The following is a 17,896-nucleotide window of genomic DNA, read 5'->3' as shown; positions in this document are numbered from 1 at the left end:
CACAAACAAAAAAATATATATATTAATAGAAGAGCTTGTTGCTAGTATCGTTGAGTAATCGTTTAGTTGAAATTTACCTGGAGATATTTTGTCCCTTTGTCTGATTGCTAAAGGTTGTCCGAATAATGCTTCAGCTCTCTTATACTTGCTTAGTTCTGCAAGTATTTTGTCTTGTACTTCCAATGAAGCAACCATTTTTGTTATGCATGAGTAGAGTCCATTAACTATTTCATCATCCTCTGGATATTAGGATTCGAATAATAGAATGACGGTTTAAATAATACCCCGCTGCATGCAGAGGACGATGCAACTGAAGCTCCCATCTTTTATCAATTATGGTGAAAATGTCCTTGTATTTTTCTTCATTATTATTAAAGGATTTAGCAATAGCTTCCTTAGCTCTATCCATGGCCTCATAAATATATCCTAGGTGGCTTCTTCTCGCCATCAACCAATCTAAGAACTCGGACTAGTGGGCCAGATACTTTAAGAGCGAAAACAATTGTAGTCCAAAAACTAGCCAACAAAATAGTCTGAACTACTCGTTTCCTTGTTGCTCCTTACTCCATTTGCTGTCTTCCATTCATCTGAAGTAAACATCTTCCTCAGATTATTCTTTTGACGATGTATACTCGATAATGTAATGCAGCAGTAGCAAAACGAGTCTTAGCTGGTCTAACTAACTCCTTTTGGTTAGTAAAACGTCGCATCATGTTTAACAATCCAGGACGAACGTATATGAAATTGCTAATCTCTATGCCTCTTTTCAATGCTTTGCGAATATTCGAGATCTTGTATATATCCTCCAACATCAAATCTAAGCAATGAGCGGCACACGGAGACCATATTAAATGTGATCGTTTTGCTTCTAACAATCTCCCTATTAACAAAGAAAATAAGTACACATTTAACGTAGAGAAGGTTCATCTTTTGAGTTTCATGAGAAATGAATTAACTCGAGTAAAATAAGGATAGGATAGAAATCGAATAAATTAAAGTTATAACTTGTAAGTAGTCTACATTCTTACCTGCCATCACATTTGCTGAGGCACTATCGGTAACTACTTGTACAACATTCGCTTCTCCAATTTGGTTTACAAAATTATCAAGTAACTCGAACATCTTCTTTCCATCTTTCACATAAAATGAAGCATCGATGGACTCAATAAACATGGTTCCTTTAGGACTATTAACTAAAAAGTTAATTAATGTCCTATTTCTTCTATCGGTCCATCCATCAACCATAACAGTGCATCCAACCTTGGCCCACTCTACCTTATGGTTACTCATCAACTCATTTGTTGATTCTAATTCCTTCTTCAAACATGGAACTCTTAACTCATGATAAGATGGTGGTTTCAATCCAGGACCGAATTGCCCAATTGACTCAATCATAGGGGCAATACTTTCATATGTGCAAGCATTCAGAGGCACTCCTGCATCATAAAACCATCGAGCAATTCTTTGGATGGTGTGCTCTCTCATTTCCTTCTTGTATGTCGCATTCAATGAAGTTTGTTTTCCTTTGTCCTTTCTATTTTGAACCACAGTTTCTGGGTTAGGAGTAAAAAATGCATCCATTGGACCCTTTTTCCTTGGCTTCTTCAAGCTCGGGCCCCTTGGTGTTGCTTTGTTGTTTACACTAACACTCTCTTCATCTTTATCCTCAATATCGTAATCTTCTACATCAATGTCCACAATCAAATTTCTTTGTTCTTTAATCTCTTTTTTCTTGGACATGTACTCTTTAATTTCTTCCTTCACGTGATCCGGACATTTTGTACAGGCGGAGACATTTCTATAACCACCAAAATGGAAGAAGAGGAATGAATAGAATAAGATAATTAATATGGTTACTTTAGAAGTATATATATAAATTGATGTCAGGCGTGACGTGATACATTTTACTTCGTCTCCTATACCAATATACTAACATTAGTCATGATGAATAATAGACATGCTCCTATACCAATATACTAACATTAATCATGAAACTTTGAGGTATTTCTCGAACATGGGGCAGCCATTGACAATCGAAAATTTTACATTTCTATAACCACCAACGAGGTGTTGTTTCATCCTATATACCCCTCCTTTTTTTACTTTCGAACAAAATCCACAGACAAACGTATTTATATCTTGGTCATTTTGCAATTGACCATATTTCTATGCCGGATCTTTTCTCGAACTTTCATCAGCCATCTATGATCTAAGTTATATATAAAAAAAAACAGAAACTATTTAAAACAGCAGCTGTTATTAAAAAAATAAAAACAGAAGCTATCTATGGATGGGATGAAGTTGTTATAAATGGAGGATTGGAGGGGAGTGTGTTGTGAGATGGATGGGATGAAGGTTGAGTTTGATGGGTTATCGAAGGAAGTTGAAGTCGAGAAGTATAAGAAGAAGAAGATGTAGACTTTAGAGAGTTTTTTCTAACTCAATGGGTATACATACCATGCTATGAAAACATAAAACAATGGAGTTTGATGTTCTTGTCAAAGAGTTACAGAAGAAGGAGAAAGCAATGCAGATGTTAACTGAACGATTGAGATACTCACCCGTGATAAAGCTGAGATGGAGGAGGCGAAAACTGAAGCACTAGCACTGTAGCACAGAATATTATTGTCTTCTCTTTTCCTCTGTTTTTGCACCAAAAAACAGAGTAATGGCAGCCGCAACACCCGTTTTGTGTGAAGAAGAAGGGTGGCCGGAACGGAAGGGTGGAAAAGGAAGCAAAAAGTTTTTGAAGTAGAAGCAGAACGGAAGACGAAGAACTGAAGAAGTAGATGAAGAGTCGTGTTGAAGAAACTTCACGCGCGAAAGGAGAAGGGTTCTTTCTTCATGTTTACGTAATAGGTTTAAAAAACCTAGATAATAATAGTTTTTTATAATTAAAGCCCAGCCCATAACTTATAAAAAAAAGCCCACTTCTAATTCGACTTGCGCCTAGGCGCGCCTCAAGGGAGGGGCGCGCCTAATATGGGCCTTTTATAATTCGCTGCGCCTCCTCACGAATAAGCCCCAAGTGGGTGCCTTGAGCCTAGGCGCGCGCCTTAGGGCGCTTTATAAAACACTGGCCATGACCATCTAGAAATCAAAAATTGCGTGCGTCAAGAAAGACCAAATTTGTAGTAGTGGTATTGCACTACTTTTCGTTAGTGCCGAGGTTATAAATCTTGTTTGTATCACAAGAAAGCTCGGTACATGAGATGGCATAAAGATAAACGAGTGGAAACAGATGATGTGTTGAAACATCCAGCTGATGCAAAGAGATGGAAGCACTTTGATTTTTCTTTAGAGCACCGTAACGTTCGTTTGGGGTTAGCTTCATTAAGTTTAATTTGTTCGGTCATATGAGTACCTCGTACAATATGTGTCATGTGGTGTTAATTCCTTACAATTTACCCCATGAAAATGCATGAAAGAGTAAAAACTTCTTCATGTGTTTGCTCATTCTCAACTCAAAATCTTCTGGTAGGAAAATTGATTTGTACCTATAGCCATTAACTGAGGAATTAAAAAATATATGGACTTTTGATGTGCGTACGTACGACTCTCTTATAGATCAGTGTTTTTAGTTGTATCCAACCTTGTTGTGGACAATTAATGACTTCCCAGCATATGGTGATCTATCTGGGTGGAGTACGAAGAAGCATCATACATGTGTCATTTGCATGGGAGATAGATCGTCGTTTGGGATAATAGGAAAAATAGCTTTCATGAGATATTGATGCTATCTTCTAGGTAACCACATTTGATGTAGAAGTAGGCTACATGATGGAAAAGTGGAGTGTAAGGCACCTTTAGTGGTAATGAATTTTGCAAGTTCTTGAAAACAGTTAAGTTTTCCGATAGCTTCGCTTATCATGTTTCACGATGTGTGAATGCAAACGAGGGAAAAATATGAGGTCTCAAAACACATGATTGTCATGTTTATTACACCGACTTCTACCAATCAGTGTTCGACCATTCTTATTGAGAAATGTGTACACCGTTATTATTGAACTATGTAATATTTTTTCATGATTTTTGTGACAGGACAGTAAGAATAAGTGATTGAAGGGATAAAATTCATGACAGTGGAAGATTTTACAGAACCATTTCTCAATTTAATTTGGGAATCCCAAAATATCAGTAAATTGACATAAGTAACTAAAAATCTAGTTTTCTTAGTAAGGCTTAAAGGCTAAGCATGCTTTCTAATTATAGATTAGACAAAGAAAAACTTACTTGTTTGACGTTTTTGAATCTACAAAATAAATCTCCAAATTGGGACACCACCGATGGGAGAACTTCATGTCCTCTAAGATGAGCTTAGTTTGTGGGAACCAATTGGAATGAAAAAAAGTTTAAGATATTTGAGAGATACTCTTTTACAGAAAAGCATAATTATTAGTTAAAGAAAAACTATTTTATTCTGCGTATTTATAACTCTTTTTCCTTCATGGGTAGGAGAATTATGAGATTCTATTTATTTTAAAAATATTAAATTAATAGAAATTTCAAGTCTACTAATTAATTAACCATTAATCAATTAATAAATTAGTAATTAAATATGATTTAATTAATATTTCATTTAAATCATATTTAATGAATATCTCTCAAATATCTTATAGTTTTGTATTAATTAAATAAAATAAAATAATTAATTAAATCTTCAATTAATTAATAGCTAAATTAAATATCTTATATTTAACTTAAATTAAATTTGAATCATATTCAAATATAAGTTTCTCTCGTAACCAATAATTTTAATATGAATCAAATTCACATGAAATTAATATTTGAACTCATTCAAATATTTTATCTCTCATAAATAAATTTTGTTATTGATTACATATTATTTTAAATATATATGTGTATATACATAGGTCACAACACATAATTTTTTTAAATATGCAGTGATAAATAATAATAATGAAACAAATATGCATGAGAAGAAATAGAAGTATATATCAATATTATCCATATCAATATAACTACCTAACTTGAATAGAATACTATTGTTCAAATCTTGAAAAGACATATGTTCATTCACTAATATTTCGGAAACACTATAACTAATATAGTTGTCACAATCATTGAAAAACCCATCCTAATATACTGTTGAAGGTACATTTAAGAAACAAAAATAAGAAAAAAAATAAGTTTAATGAAATAAATATGCACTGAAAATCAATAATATAACTATATGTGTCAAATCAAAACTTACGTATTATTAAAAATATACATGTATATATCTCTAATATATCACAAAGAGAATTAGATTATGTAGTGGTATATAATAATATATATTGTTGACAAAACATTTAAGAAACAAAAATTGAAGAAGATGACCAGAATATGAACTCACTGAACTTTTAGTTTACGAACACTTGAAAATTAAATGTGAAATATATATGACAAAATTTACGTAAATAGAAAGGATAAAGAAATATGAATGAAAAGTTTTTTAAACTCACTCAATATACTTGAAGAGATGGAAAGGGGAATAATAAAATCTCAATACCAAACGAAAAAGCTGAACAAAGAAAATTATCACGTTGAACAACGTCAGAAAGTAGGTTTGTGAAAAATTGATATTGAGTTGAGGATGAAAATATAATCATGGATTATTTATTATAATAATTAAGAAAGTTATAAAATAGATTATAAATATGATATAATGTAATTAAGGTAATATTTATTATATATTTTTAAAAACAAATTATATTTAATATTGATGTGAATATTAAAATGGTCCTAAAAAACACGAAATCTTAATTAAGATGATAAATTGAATTTTATTATATTATTGAAAATTCATGTCTAAAGTTGGTTATTTTTCTATTTTTTTTTTAAACTTTCACTATTTCGATAATTATGATTGAGTTAGGCTCATTTTACTCATTTTAATATAGTCAAATAATTATGATTGAGTTATGGTGTGACGGATTGTTTAAATAAATGTATATATTTTATTTATTTATTATGGATATAGTTTTTTTAAAAAAGAAATTTATGTGAAATGCATGGTTAGTAACGAAATATTTTCTTTTGGGTTTAATTGTTACTTTGAATTAGTTATTTCAAGTTGTCATTAATTTTGGTGTCAACAAAAAAGTCTGTTAATTTATAACATTTTTAAAAATGAATCATCTTCATCTTTCAGTTGTATAAATTTAAAATAAAATTTATACATAATAGAAACTGTTTAATATAACTATTAGTTTTGTCTTTATTTGGTATGCTTTACAAGAACCGATTAGCTTTGTATTTTGTATCATTAATGTGTAGTACATAATTTTTATATGCTAACAAGACTCTGAGTATCTACATGTTCCAATCATTTCTAGACAATGACACATTAGCCAAACTAAAAAGTGTCAGAAAATTTTAATTTGGACTTAATATAATGTGAATAAATGGTGTAAATATTCTCCCTCTTGCTTGTTCAAACTAACAATTCCTGAGTCAGATGTTTAACGTACGAGTGTCTTAATAATGAAGGTCTATACATATGATTTGAAACTCCTTACTCCCAATTGTATATATGTAAAATTGAAAATTGTATGTGAAAACATTTGTTGAGAAAAAATATATTCCGCTTATACCATAAAAAAACAAGTAGAGAGAAAGCATTAAAAAAAAATAGAAAACACAAAAATTTACATGGAGAACTCCAACTCGATGAATAACCATATAGACAATAAAGAAATCCACTAAAATATCACTTCTTAAGTTTTTCCTTTTTCGTCACATGCCGTTAAACAATGTCGATATTTATGGTACAACTTTCACCCACTTGACTCATCTGAAAGTTCTTCAATCATTAACGTAGCTTTCATCACACACCTTCTTTAGAGGAAATCATATCTTCTACGATGACAAAGTTAACATACCATGATGACGAGTTTTGTTTTCTTTAAAGGAAGTCATCGTCTCTCTTTATGAGAAAAACACCATCAACATATGATCAAGAGTCCTTTGATGAACTTGCTATAATTTTCATGTGCTCAAATTGTCTGCATTCCTAACAACCGATCTTTTATTAGAAGATTATCTTCATTTGAACCTCTACTAGAATCACTCTAAGACCTACATTAGAAAACCATCATTGCTTAACTTGCACTTGTGTAATCTAGTTTGTATCAGCAGATCCTTGACTCTTGTTCTTGTCTGAAGTCAAAGTTCATCCTTTAATCAAATTTCTCCACATCAAACTTTATTGAACTCATAAAGTTTAACATATCTACTTCTCTTTCTAGAAAAGAAACAATAGTGAACAATTCATACTACTCACAAATACCACAAACCTATTTCAAGATTTATTTTTTGATGTAAAATGTCAGATAACTAATGTCGTAACCCCATAGCATATTTAGAAATTTAAGATGCTCAACCCTGATTCTTTGATACCACTTGTTGGGAAAAAGTTTCCTACCCACATTTTATGTAAAAAGTAAGTAGAAAAATAATAGAGATATTAAGAGAGAGTAACAAAAAGCTAATAACACAAGAATTTACGTGGAAAACTTTCAACTCGGAGAGAAAAACCACAAACAAGAAAAAATCGACTATATATGAAAAATTGCTACCATCCCGTACAATTTTCTATCTTTTAACTCTAATCACAATAACACTATCTCAAAACTTTTGATAATTAACACATTTATTTCGCTCTCCAACTATAGAATACAAAATGAATACAATTAGAGGTAGCATATTAAACTTGAAGTGTTTTGAACTGGGACAATTAAAAACCAAAAGCATAGACATTTTTTTATGATGCATGACTTTTCTAAACCTTTTTAGTGTAAGACAAACTCATGACTTTGTTACAGGAATAGTTGCAATTATAACAATTAGATTTACAATATTAGCATATAACAATGTTCTTAAAAAATTGTAAATATAACAAAATCTATAAGAGTTTATCAATGATAGACCATAGGAGGCGTTTGAGGAAAGGAAATGAATAAGAGGGCAAAATGATTATGAAAAGGAAAAGATTATGATATTTTATTTTTATTTTTTAAAAAATTCGTATTGTAAATCCAATACACAAATATTTGTATTTTTAATTTATTGAAATTTGGAATTTTTATCAAAAAAAAATTCCCATTAGTTTTAGTAAATACAATGTAAATTTTGAACATTTTAAATGCAAACTTTTCTTACCAATAAATTAATTGATGCACTATGTACGAAAGAAATTAAATTGCGTATTGTTAACGATCGAATTAAACAAATGGCGACGCACATAGTAGAATTGAAACGAAATGAAATACGAAAAAAAAAAGATTATTTGGAATGGAGTTAAACGGTGAACGTCAATTACATCATATATCAGGATAATGAAAAAAAAAAGTAATGAAAATCAAAACAAAAACAGGTTACGTGATTCAAGCGGACATATAATCATGAGAAATTTGATTTAGAATTGATGGTGATGTGGATTTAAAATTAATTAAATATTTGTAGATAGAATATTTAATTAATTATTAGATTTGGTTGAATTTGAATTTAATTAAATATTTTTGGATGTTTATTTAATTAAATTGAGGAGTGAAATTTGGTTAGAAATTTGACAATTATATGTATAGTGAAAAAATAAAAAAATAAATATATTTTTAAAATATAATTATTAATAAAAATATATTTATATTTTGATAAAAGAATATAAGTTTGATGTGATTGAAAATTTATTTATTGAAGAAAGAGAACGAGTGAGAGAAAGAAAGAGAAAAATTAAGAAGAAAACTCTGTTATATTTGTAATTTTTTAAAAATATAATAATTAAATTAAAAAGTATTAATAAATATAAGAACAAAATATAATTATAAATATAAATATAATAATTAAATTAAAAGTATTAATAAATATAAGAACAACATATAATTATAAATATAATAAAATTAGTGTGTACAAAATGCTAAAGCTAATAAAAGGCAAGTTGGTTAAAAAGGTTTAATTCTTTTTGAGGACAGAATGGGAGGAAGAGCCTCTCTGACACATGACTCTGACTCCTTTTATTTTTCAATTAATCATATTTTGTTTTATACCCAAACCGATTTTTTTTTAAAAATAACCTATTTCAATAATTATTTTAAATATTATAACTATCTTTTTTCCATAAACAATAAAACATAAAAGGTGCATTTTTCTTCATTTAGTTGTAACAAAATATTTTTGGTCAATTTTATTGTGTCAAACTTATTATTAACTTTTTTTTGGTAATAATTACCGAAATCAATATTTTATATTTCTAAATATACACTTCCCTAATTTAAATTTATAATCAAAATAAAATATTCCCTTCTCATTTGAAATTTAAATTGCAAATTAAACTGTAGGATAAAAATTGAATTACAAACTTATAAAATTTATTTTTATTTATTTTTCGTTTCTAATTCATGAGCTTCATTTTTGTTTTTACTATAATATTCTTAAAAAATCTAATATTGTTTTACTACACCAAATCTTGAATTTTATTAAAAAAAATTATTGAATTTCTACTAATTTGAATACATTTTAAACTATTTATGAAAATTCAAAATTAAAATTATAACTCTCTAAATAAGTTATACATTTTTTAAAACATAATAAACTTCAGGCTTTTGACTTCTTTTTTTAGTTATAGTTAAATGAATGCATCTACGTTTCATCTTTAAAATAACAACAAAAGAAAGTTGTATACACGATACACAATTTCAATCCTAACTTTGTCTAGATTTTAGCTACGTGGGATGTGACTGCATACACTACTTTCCTCTATGTTGTTAGTTTAAAAAAACATTATTATTGGAATTAGAATAAAAAATCTGAAAAATGGATTTACTATTTACTAAAATCAATAACCAACAAATAAGTACCCAATATTCCTTCACTAAAATAATTGCCTTTTCCCTTTTTTAACACAAATTTTAGATTATAAGATCCAACATTGGATTTTTCTTCTCTTTTTCCACCTTTGAAAAAAAAAAAAAAACTTTTATAAATATATTTATTTCATATTTGTTAAAGTTAATTTTACATATATGGCAATATATATATACATATTATATTGAGAAAAGAGTAAGCATAAATCACTCCAAAAACATCTCCAAATTACATTTTTTTCTTTGCGAAAACTGTTTCTTTCAAATGAGAATTTAACAATAAATAAAATTAGATCTTTATCATAATTAACTTTTAGAACTAATCATAATACTTAAAATCAATTCTAAATATATTAGAATCATCTTTTAATAAATTGTTCTACCTATATTTGTTTTTTTTTAAAGTCACTACTTAGAGTACCCCTCAAAACATCTGAATCTACTGACTTAAATTACTCATGGGATGGATTTGTGTACTCATTCTTTCTACCCACTATATTTAGTTTGATAATCATAGTTTGAAATCCAATTTGGTTCAATATATTTTAAACTTTTTGTCATTGCTAAATTTGGTTAGTAATCGTTATTGGATAAAAAATCGAGATCAAGGGAAAAGACAAAAATGGTAAAAATAAAAAATATTATTAAGAACACCATTGACAAAATTATGAGAAGATGAGTTTAATTGAGTGAAGAGGGAGGGAGGGCATAAACCCTGGCGCCGCATCACCGCGGAAGGATTTGTCCGTCGAAAAATATGGGTTCTCTGTAAAATTCTCTTGAGCGCACTTCTGAGTTATGTAAATGGGTATTTGAATATTTTGTTGTTTAATGGAATGGGGGATCGCTAAATCGGACCCACAATCTGTGTATGATTCCAAATGTGTTTCACTCCAAACTACTTTCCCAAATCCAACAATCCCTTTGTCTTGTTACGATCACAGCGCACACTGAGAAGACAAAAGATAGAAGAAGCAGATTTTGTATTTTGCTTTTGATAGGAAAAAAAAAATCCAGCTTATGAAATGACTTCTCTTTTCATTTCTTCAAAACCCCTTTTCTTCTTAAAATCCCCAATCTTCTTCCTCCCCACCCACTTTCGAATATATCCATCCTTCCCCACCATTTTCATTGCACTTCTGTTGTCATAGAGAATACATAACGATTTCGTTTAGATATGCTCTTGACTGACTGCCTTTCTATTGCATTTTTTTCTTTGACCAAACAGTGATTGATTACTAATCGGACATGGTTTCACTTATGAAACCCATTTGCGTGGATGGAATTTGGACTATTTTACCTTATTTCTAATGTTTTGTTTTGTAATTTGGAAATTGGGATATTACTTACTTTTTACCTATGGAACTGTTTGTTTACAAAGACATTGATCGGCTTTCCCTTTGATTGCTAAAACTTCTACACCCAAAGTGTTTCTGGTAACTTTGTACTGATCCCATTCCCCACACTAAAAGGTGGTGGCAAAAAAAAGTTCTTTTTGTACACACTGCGATGATGGTGATGATGATGCCTGTAATCCCCAACAGCAGCATCAACCCTTCTCAACAAAATTCCTTTCCTTTTCTCTCTCTTCTACCATTCTTTTTCTCCTCCTCTCTCTGTCTTATCTTCCCCATAATCCTGTGGTTAATGCTTTCCATTTGTTTTCTTTACGCTATGATAATCACACCTCATTGAAATTGAAAAAGCAACTAGCTAGAAGCAGCTTCAAGGGTATGGAGAAAAGGTGTGGTTGTTGGGGTGTTTTGACTCGTACTGTTTCTGGTGTTTGCAAATCCTCTGTTTCCAGAGACTCTCCAAATACCATTCCTCGAACTAGCCTAGTTTATGATTCTGGTAACAAACCATTTCTTTCCTTTATTTGGTTTTATATTTGCATTTATGGGTTCTATCTGGGGTGTCTACTGCCAAATTTTGAGTTTTTGGCTTGAAACTTTGTTTCCATGCCTTATAGTGCTCAATTTGCACCAGTATCGCGGACTGTTTTTGATGAGTTCATTTACACTTTCATCACTTTGTTTCTCCATCGCCTTTTCTCTCTGGCACATTAAAGTGGTTTGATTTACTGATATCTTAAAATGGGTGTCAACTATTTATCCCCTCAGCTTCTGGTTCCTCACTAAAAGCTGCAAAGTTTTTTATTCTTTAGCCCGTTAATCTGAAGAAGTGGGTGTTTCGTAAAAGAATTTTCATTGATGCATTAAGCATTTGCAGCCAAGATTACAGATCCCAAAGTGTATTTCCACTGATTCCACTATGATCACGTTTTTCTGTTGTGGCTACCACTAAATCTCGATACCCATCTGCTTGTGCCTTTGAAGAAGATTAGTGTGGCTGCTGGAACTAGTCTAATGCACTATTAGATCTGAATCTTGATGCTGCAAAAAATTTGTCCTTTGGTTGTCTTTTCATATTTATCTATGGCAAAGTTTTGCGGAACTAGTTCTTCAATTCAAACAATCATGTTTTTTTTGTAGTCTGTGAAAGGAAGACTTATTGTTATTAAGCAGATATTCACTTTTTGTCATTGCAGCTACCGAAACACGGTATTTAAATGCTAGCAACAGGGATCTCTGTACCTTGAATGAAGTTGAGCTAGTCTCTGATAATGCCAATCCATCACAATCGGATAATAAAAAATCAAGCAAACTGCTTCAGTTCACTTTTTATGAGCTCAAGGCAGCAACTGGAAACTTTAGACCTGATAGTATTCTTGGGGAAGGTGGATTCGGATTTGTCTTTAAAGGATGGATTGAGGAGAATGGGACAGCCCCTGCAAAACCCGGATCAGGAATTACAGTAGCTGTTAAGAGCTTGAAACTTGATGGTCTTCAAGGCCACAGAGAATGGGTGGTTAGTAAAACTTTCTGCTTTGGGTTCGTAAAGACTTATCTTATAAAGGGGACCTGTTGGAGAGTGCTAAAAATTTGCTAATGTAACATATTTCCTCGGTTACAGGCTGAGGTTGCCTTTCTCGGACAACTTCACCATCCAAATCTTGTTAAGCTTATAGGTTACTGTAACGAAGATGATCAACGTTTGCTTGTTTACGAGTTTATGAGCCGTGGAAGTCTTGAGAACCATCTTTTCAGAAGTAAGAATCTCTTTCTCGTTCTTTTTCACTAGTTCTCCCATTCAGTTTTCAGAAACCAACACAATGAACTTATTTGTCAAATGAACATATTTCGTTGTGATACTTGAATTTTTATAAGCAATAAGAATTCCATTAATATACTTTTGTTCTCCAAAATATCAATAGATTGAGTTACTTAATCTCGAGAGGCCCTTTTGGAATTTCGATCAACAGCCGTCTTAGTCAGAGACTACTTATAGGGCACAGATGCTTATCTTCATGACTATTGCAGGAACTATTCCTCTTCCATGGTCCAATAGGATTAAGATTGCCCTTGGAGCGGCGAAGGGATTGGCCTTTCTCCATAGTGGCCCAGTACCTGTTATCTACAGAGATTTTAAGACATCCAATATATTGCTTGATTCGGTATGCTTCAAATGGCAATGGTCAAAACATTTTAATTCATTTATTTATCTCATTGTACAAATGACATTGATTTTACAGGATTACAATGCCAAGCTTTCTGATTTTGGTTTTGCAAAAGCTGGGCCTCAAGGAGACAAAACACATGTTTCTACCAGGGTAATTGGGACATATGGCTATGCTGCTCCTGAATATGTAATGACAGGTAGATTTCTGTAGTATTTGTTTTAACTAGATGAAACCCCTTTATACTAAATCATTTGTGCGAGCCTTTGTGGAAAAATTGTAGTCAATAATTAACCTTAAATAATGTTGAACTCACATAGTCAATCAACTGCTGGAAATGTAGCTATCCTTAATACTTAGGTTCTCCTCTCTACTATCTAGATTGGCAAGGATTAAACTCCATGAGCTCTCCATGCAAACTAGTCGTTTTTTTCCATAGGTCCAAATGATATGCCATTGGTAGTAGCTGGATGAACCTTATAAGCTGATTGATCAAATGGTTATATAAGAGTGGATAGTAGAGCTTATGTCACCATCTAAATCTTACAAATGATGAGCTAAGGTTAAGTTTGGAAAGCAGAGGAAAAACATTCCTGATTTTTTTGTTTGGAAAAGCATGAAAACTTTCTCATGTCAGATTCACAGCTCAAGTTCTGAGAGATGAGAATCCACCAGTTTTAGTATCGTCTTGTCTTTGTTCTCCTTGTTACTTTTAAACTCCGAGGTGACTCATAGAGCATGTATTTTCTTATTTTCTCGACGATAGTTAGTAACAGATATCTTTCAATAACTTCCAACTTTTGTTGATTGGATTACAGGACATCTGACATCGAAGAATGATGTTTATAGCTTTGGTGTTGTGCTTCTCGAGATTGTAACAGGGAGAAGATCCATGGACAAGAAACGTCCAAGCGGAGAACAAAACCTTGTCACATGGGCTCGACCATATTTAGCTGATAAAAGAAAGCTATATCAAATAGTAGATCCCCGCTTGGAATTTAACTATTCCATTAAAGGTGTGCAGAAAGTCTCCCAGCTTGCTTGCAGTTGCCTCAGCAGGGACCCAAAACTACGTCCAACCATGGACGAAGTCGTGAAGATTTTGACTCCACTACAAGATCTCAACGACCTCGCCATCCTAACATCTCACTGCCGCTCATCTTCACAAGGGAGGCGCAAGAAGAAACCCGAAGGACTAACCTACACCCAAAGCTTCAGAGCTTCTCCATTGAACACTGGAAAGCAGCATGTAAGGTGATCAGTCCCATAATCTCTCTCTGATTACGACTAGTAAACAAAGATCGGAAATCTTGACGATAGCTAATCAGATTTGGTTAGATAATACAACAAACTAAAACATGTTTAGTGTCCTATTCTATTCAAATACTAGCCAAAACCAGAGGTAGAATAGGAGAGGAAATTATTGGATCTTCCTTTGTGGATCTGCTTTTACCATGTAAGTGACAATGAAAACTTTAGGTAGCCAGGATCTTTCAGTTTGAAGATTGTCATATTTGGAGTCACTGTCATTGTATCTTTCTTGAACATTTATGGGAAAATATTAAGCTTTCCTTTCTATGAGGAACTCCATTCTTAGTTTGTCCAATCAGTTTTTTTTTTTTTTTTTATGCATTGTTTCTGAGGTATGTTAACACCGTTCTTTTTTGATCAGCAATCAAGAATAATTAACTTTATACAAAGATGCTTCTAATCATGTTTATTTCTTTAATGTGGCCCATTACAACAAACGAATCTTATCTACCTTTAATTATTCTATCAATCATTGTTTCAAAGATCTTAGTAACCATGTATTTCAAATCTTTTACCATAATCTTCAAGAGAAAAAGAGCTGTTGGTGGTCAGTCTCAGTCATGCTCATTCTGATTCATGTCTATATATCAAAAGTTCTCCACCTTTGTTTTTTTTAAGCTATAAAATATTAAATCATTAAAATTTTATAGATCTAACTTTATTATTATTTTTTATTTTGTATAGTGTCGGTTTTAATATAGTATTAGAGCAATTTTTTAGTATTATTTCTCGCACATTCCAATAATCAATTGGAAGGCACTAGTTCTATATATATATATATATATGTATATGTATGTATGTATAACAATCTAGAGGGCTAGAAAAAAAAAGAAAAAGAAAAAAAAAAAACCTTTGTGCAATTTCGATTGAATCAATCTTTTTCAAATTTAAAACTAAGAAGGAATAGCATTCTACTGAAGCTCCCTGGGATAATAAATTTGAATTTTGGTTTTTTGTTTTTTTGAAAATAAAGTCTATTTACTCTTAATTTTTTGCTCTGCTTTTCATCTTTGTAAAAGTGTAATCTTCGTCAAATTTCAAACAATTATAACCTTATTTAGTAACAATTTCAATTTTCTGTTTTACATTATGTTTTTTAATTATTACAAACAAAACTATACATGTGTGTTTAGTAATTGATTTTGTTTTCTGTTTTTGAAAAACAAAACCTACTCTTAGAAAGTTTCTTTTTTCACTATCAAATTTTCTTAATTTTTAGACACAAAAGAAAGTTAGTAAACACACCTTGCAAAGAAACAGAAAACAAATAGATAAGCAAACACTCTTAGAAAAACATTTCAAACCAAATAGTTCCTTACACATGCACCAAGTTAGTTAGACAAGGCAATGAGATTCACCATCTGAGATGAAAAAACAAAGAAGAGTATGATCGCCATTCTGTCTTCTGTTTTTCTCTTAAAGCAATTTAAGTACCTTAGAGACTGGTCTTCTAATGGATTATATTTTTGAATTCAAACAAAGGAAAAGTACAGTGGAAATAGAAGAAAAAAGATACATCATGAAACCAATTTATAATAATAATTCACGCCCAAAACCTTCTGACCACTTTATACCAGAAGCCGTTCATCTCTTCAATCTTTCTATATTTCTTTCTACACATATCTATTTATTCTTCTATGGGACATCTCAATTCCACAAAATGCAGCTGCATAAGGGAACCAGCATATAACTCATTAATACTCAAATGTCACAAACAACAGATCAAACAGAGAAATAATCGTTTAATTTGATCAACCAATTTGGCTTTTTGAAGATTATACTTGTTTTTCATGAATGGTTTTCATCTTTTTTTTTTTTTTTTTCTCTTTAACGTGAAACAAGTGGATAACAAGAAATTAAATCCATTAAGGCCACCTTTACTAATCCCTAATGAAAACGAGTTTAATCATATTGGGATTCCGTTTGATGCATTGAATGTAATTTGTCTGAATCGCAATTAAATTGAATTGTTTTCAATTGTGTTTATTAATTAAAATTGTCTTTACCTTTTCTAATACTAACGGTAAATGTGAGAGATAAAAAGGATAAGAAGTAGTGTGTCATTCATTATTTTCAAGCATAATCAGATTTAGCATCTTTCTTGGATTTTTATTAACAGCTACAGTTCATTTTGATTACCATCTAGAGTTCATTCTGATTACAAAACACGGTAGATAACAACAAACATAATGAACTGACCCGCTTTCTACATTACTGTTGATTAATTACCTTTGGGTGAATAAACGGGACCTAAGTTCGAATTTCAAAAACGAAAGCCAAAACAGTTAACAAAAGAAGATGGGAATACCTGATCACCATCACGAATTCCAAAATGTTGAATACGAGATTTGTCGTCCATGAGCTTGAAATGTTTATAGCATAAGCAAAAATGACCCCACACATGTGGCCTACAATTGAAACCAAATAAAGTATAATTGAACAAACTTTAATTGATAAGTTTCAGTTTCCAATTCAACACACACACACACACACAGATATATAATACATTAATATACGGAATTCAGTATTCAAAATCCCCAACAACGTACCAAGAAATATTGAAATCTTCTTTATTCATCGACATTTCACAGAAAACACTCTCCACCGCATCTCTAACCGCGGCCACCGTCGCCGTCCTTTCAACTTGCACCTCTATCAATTAAACAAATACATCGAAAGCGGAACATTCGGATTTGCAATCAGATCGAGGTACGTAGGGGAAATGAATAGAAAAAAAAAAAAAAAGAGGGAATAGTTACCAAAAGAAGAACCGTCCAATTTCAAGACGGAGAGTCGGAGGAGCTGGGGCGGAAGGCGATTATAGCGAAGAGAGCGGCGAAAACTGTTGCTATGAAAGCGAGGAGAAATACAGCAAGAATCGGGGACAATGGGTTCAATGTGAGACATGAAGAATAAATATGATGAGATTGAATATTGAGGAATAATAGTGGAGGATTTGAGATTAAAGTAATGAAATATTTGAAGAGCAGAGAGTGTTTAGGGTTTGGAAAAACAGGGAAGAAATTGAGGGAGTGAAAGAGAATTTGACAGAAAAGACCACCGGAATTGGTTGGTTGGTTGGTTGGTTTAGCTATGAAAGCGGGAAACGGTTTATTTAGGAGACCCTCAAACACACACACACGCACACACCCCCCACACCCACACCCACACCCATTTGCTCATTCCATTTCATTTTCTTTTT

The 17,896-nt window shown here is 31.6% G+C and overlaps 3 protein-coding genes across 3 annotated transcripts; 1 reads left to right on the top strand and 2 right to left on the bottom strand.

Moving 5' to 3' along the window:
• Positions 1-605: 605 nt before the first annotated feature.
• Positions 606-1,740, bottom strand: LOC116404127. Its single transcript, XM_031886371.1, has 2 exons — positions 1,029-1,740; positions 606-880 (listed from the first exon to the last, which is right to left on the bottom strand). Exons 1-2 carry the CDS (start codon positions 1,738-1,740, stop codon positions 606-608), a joined length of 987 nt encoding a protein of 328 aa, XP_031742231.1.
• Positions 1,741-10,685: 8,945 nt separating this feature from the next.
• Positions 10,686-14,989, top strand: LOC101203514 (probable serine/threonine-protein kinase PIX7). Its single transcript, XM_004150157.3, has 6 exons — positions 10,686-11,717; positions 12,415-12,734; positions 12,840-12,975; positions 13,247-13,380; positions 13,459-13,582; positions 14,202-14,989. Exons 1-6 carry the CDS (start codon positions 11,597-11,599, stop codon positions 14,639-14,641), a joined length of 1,275 nt encoding a protein of 424 aa, XP_004150205.1. The 5' UTR covers positions 10,686-11,596; the 3' UTR covers positions 14,642-14,989.
• A 977-nt stretch (positions 14,990-15,966) lies between these two features.
• On the bottom strand, positions 15,967-17,892 carry LOC105435529 (U11/U12 small nuclear ribonucleoprotein 25 kDa protein). Its single transcript, XM_011657134.2, has 4 exons — positions 17,454-17,892; positions 17,244-17,346; positions 17,003-17,102; positions 15,967-16,360 (listed from the first exon to the last, which is right to left on the bottom strand). The coding sequence occupies exons 1-4, from the start codon at positions 17,599-17,601 to the stop codon at positions 16,322-16,324; spliced, it is 390 nt and encodes a 129-aa protein (XP_011655436.1). The 5' UTR covers positions 17,602-17,892; the 3' UTR covers positions 15,967-16,321.
• Positions 17,893-17,896: the final 4 nt, after the last annotated feature.

The sequence above is a fragment of the Cucumis sativus genome, chromosome 1 (assembly GCF_000004075.3).
Source record: "Cucumis sativus cultivar 9930 chromosome 1, Cucumber_9930_V3, whole genome shotgun sequence".
Classification (NCBI taxonomy): Eukaryota; Viridiplantae; Streptophyta; class Magnoliopsida; order Cucurbitales; family Cucurbitaceae; genus Cucumis; species Cucumis sativus.
This window is presented reverse-complemented; position numbering and strand designations above follow the sequence as displayed.

Bases quoted from the DNA above. Each gene is read 5' to 3' on its own strand.
- LOC116404127 (XM_031886371.1), bottom strand. From the start codon at position 1,740: ATGTCCAAGAAAAAAGAGATTAAAGAACAAAGAAATTTGATTGTGGAC. The intron at 881-1,028 runs GTAAGAATGTAG...CTTTGTTAATAG, and splicing joins CTCAGCAAATGTGATGGCAG to GGAGATTGTTAGAAGCAAAA.
- LOC101203514 (XM_004150157.3), top strand. From the start codon at position 11,597: ATGGAGAAAAGGTGTGGTTGTTGGGGTGTTTTGACTCGTACTGTTTCT. The intron at 11,718-12,414 runs GTAACAAACCAT...TTGTCATTGCAG, and splicing joins TAGCCTAGTTTATGATTCTG to CTACCGAAACACGGTATTTA. The intron at 13,381-13,458 runs GTATGCTTCAAA...TTGATTTTACAG, and splicing joins CCAATATATTGCTTGATTCG to GATTACAATGCCAAGCTTTC.
- LOC105435529 (XM_011657134.2), bottom strand. From the start codon at position 17,601: ATGTCTCACATTGAACCCATTGTCCCCGATTCTTGCTGTATTTCTCCT. The intron at 17,347-17,453 runs GTAACTATTCCC...TTTAATTGATAG, and splicing joins ATTGGACGGTTCTTCTTTTG to AGGTGCAAGTTGAAAGGACG. The intron at 17,103-17,243 runs GTACGTTGTTGG...TTTCAATTGTAG, and splicing joins GAAGATTTCAATATTTCTTG to GCCACATGTGTGGGGTCATT.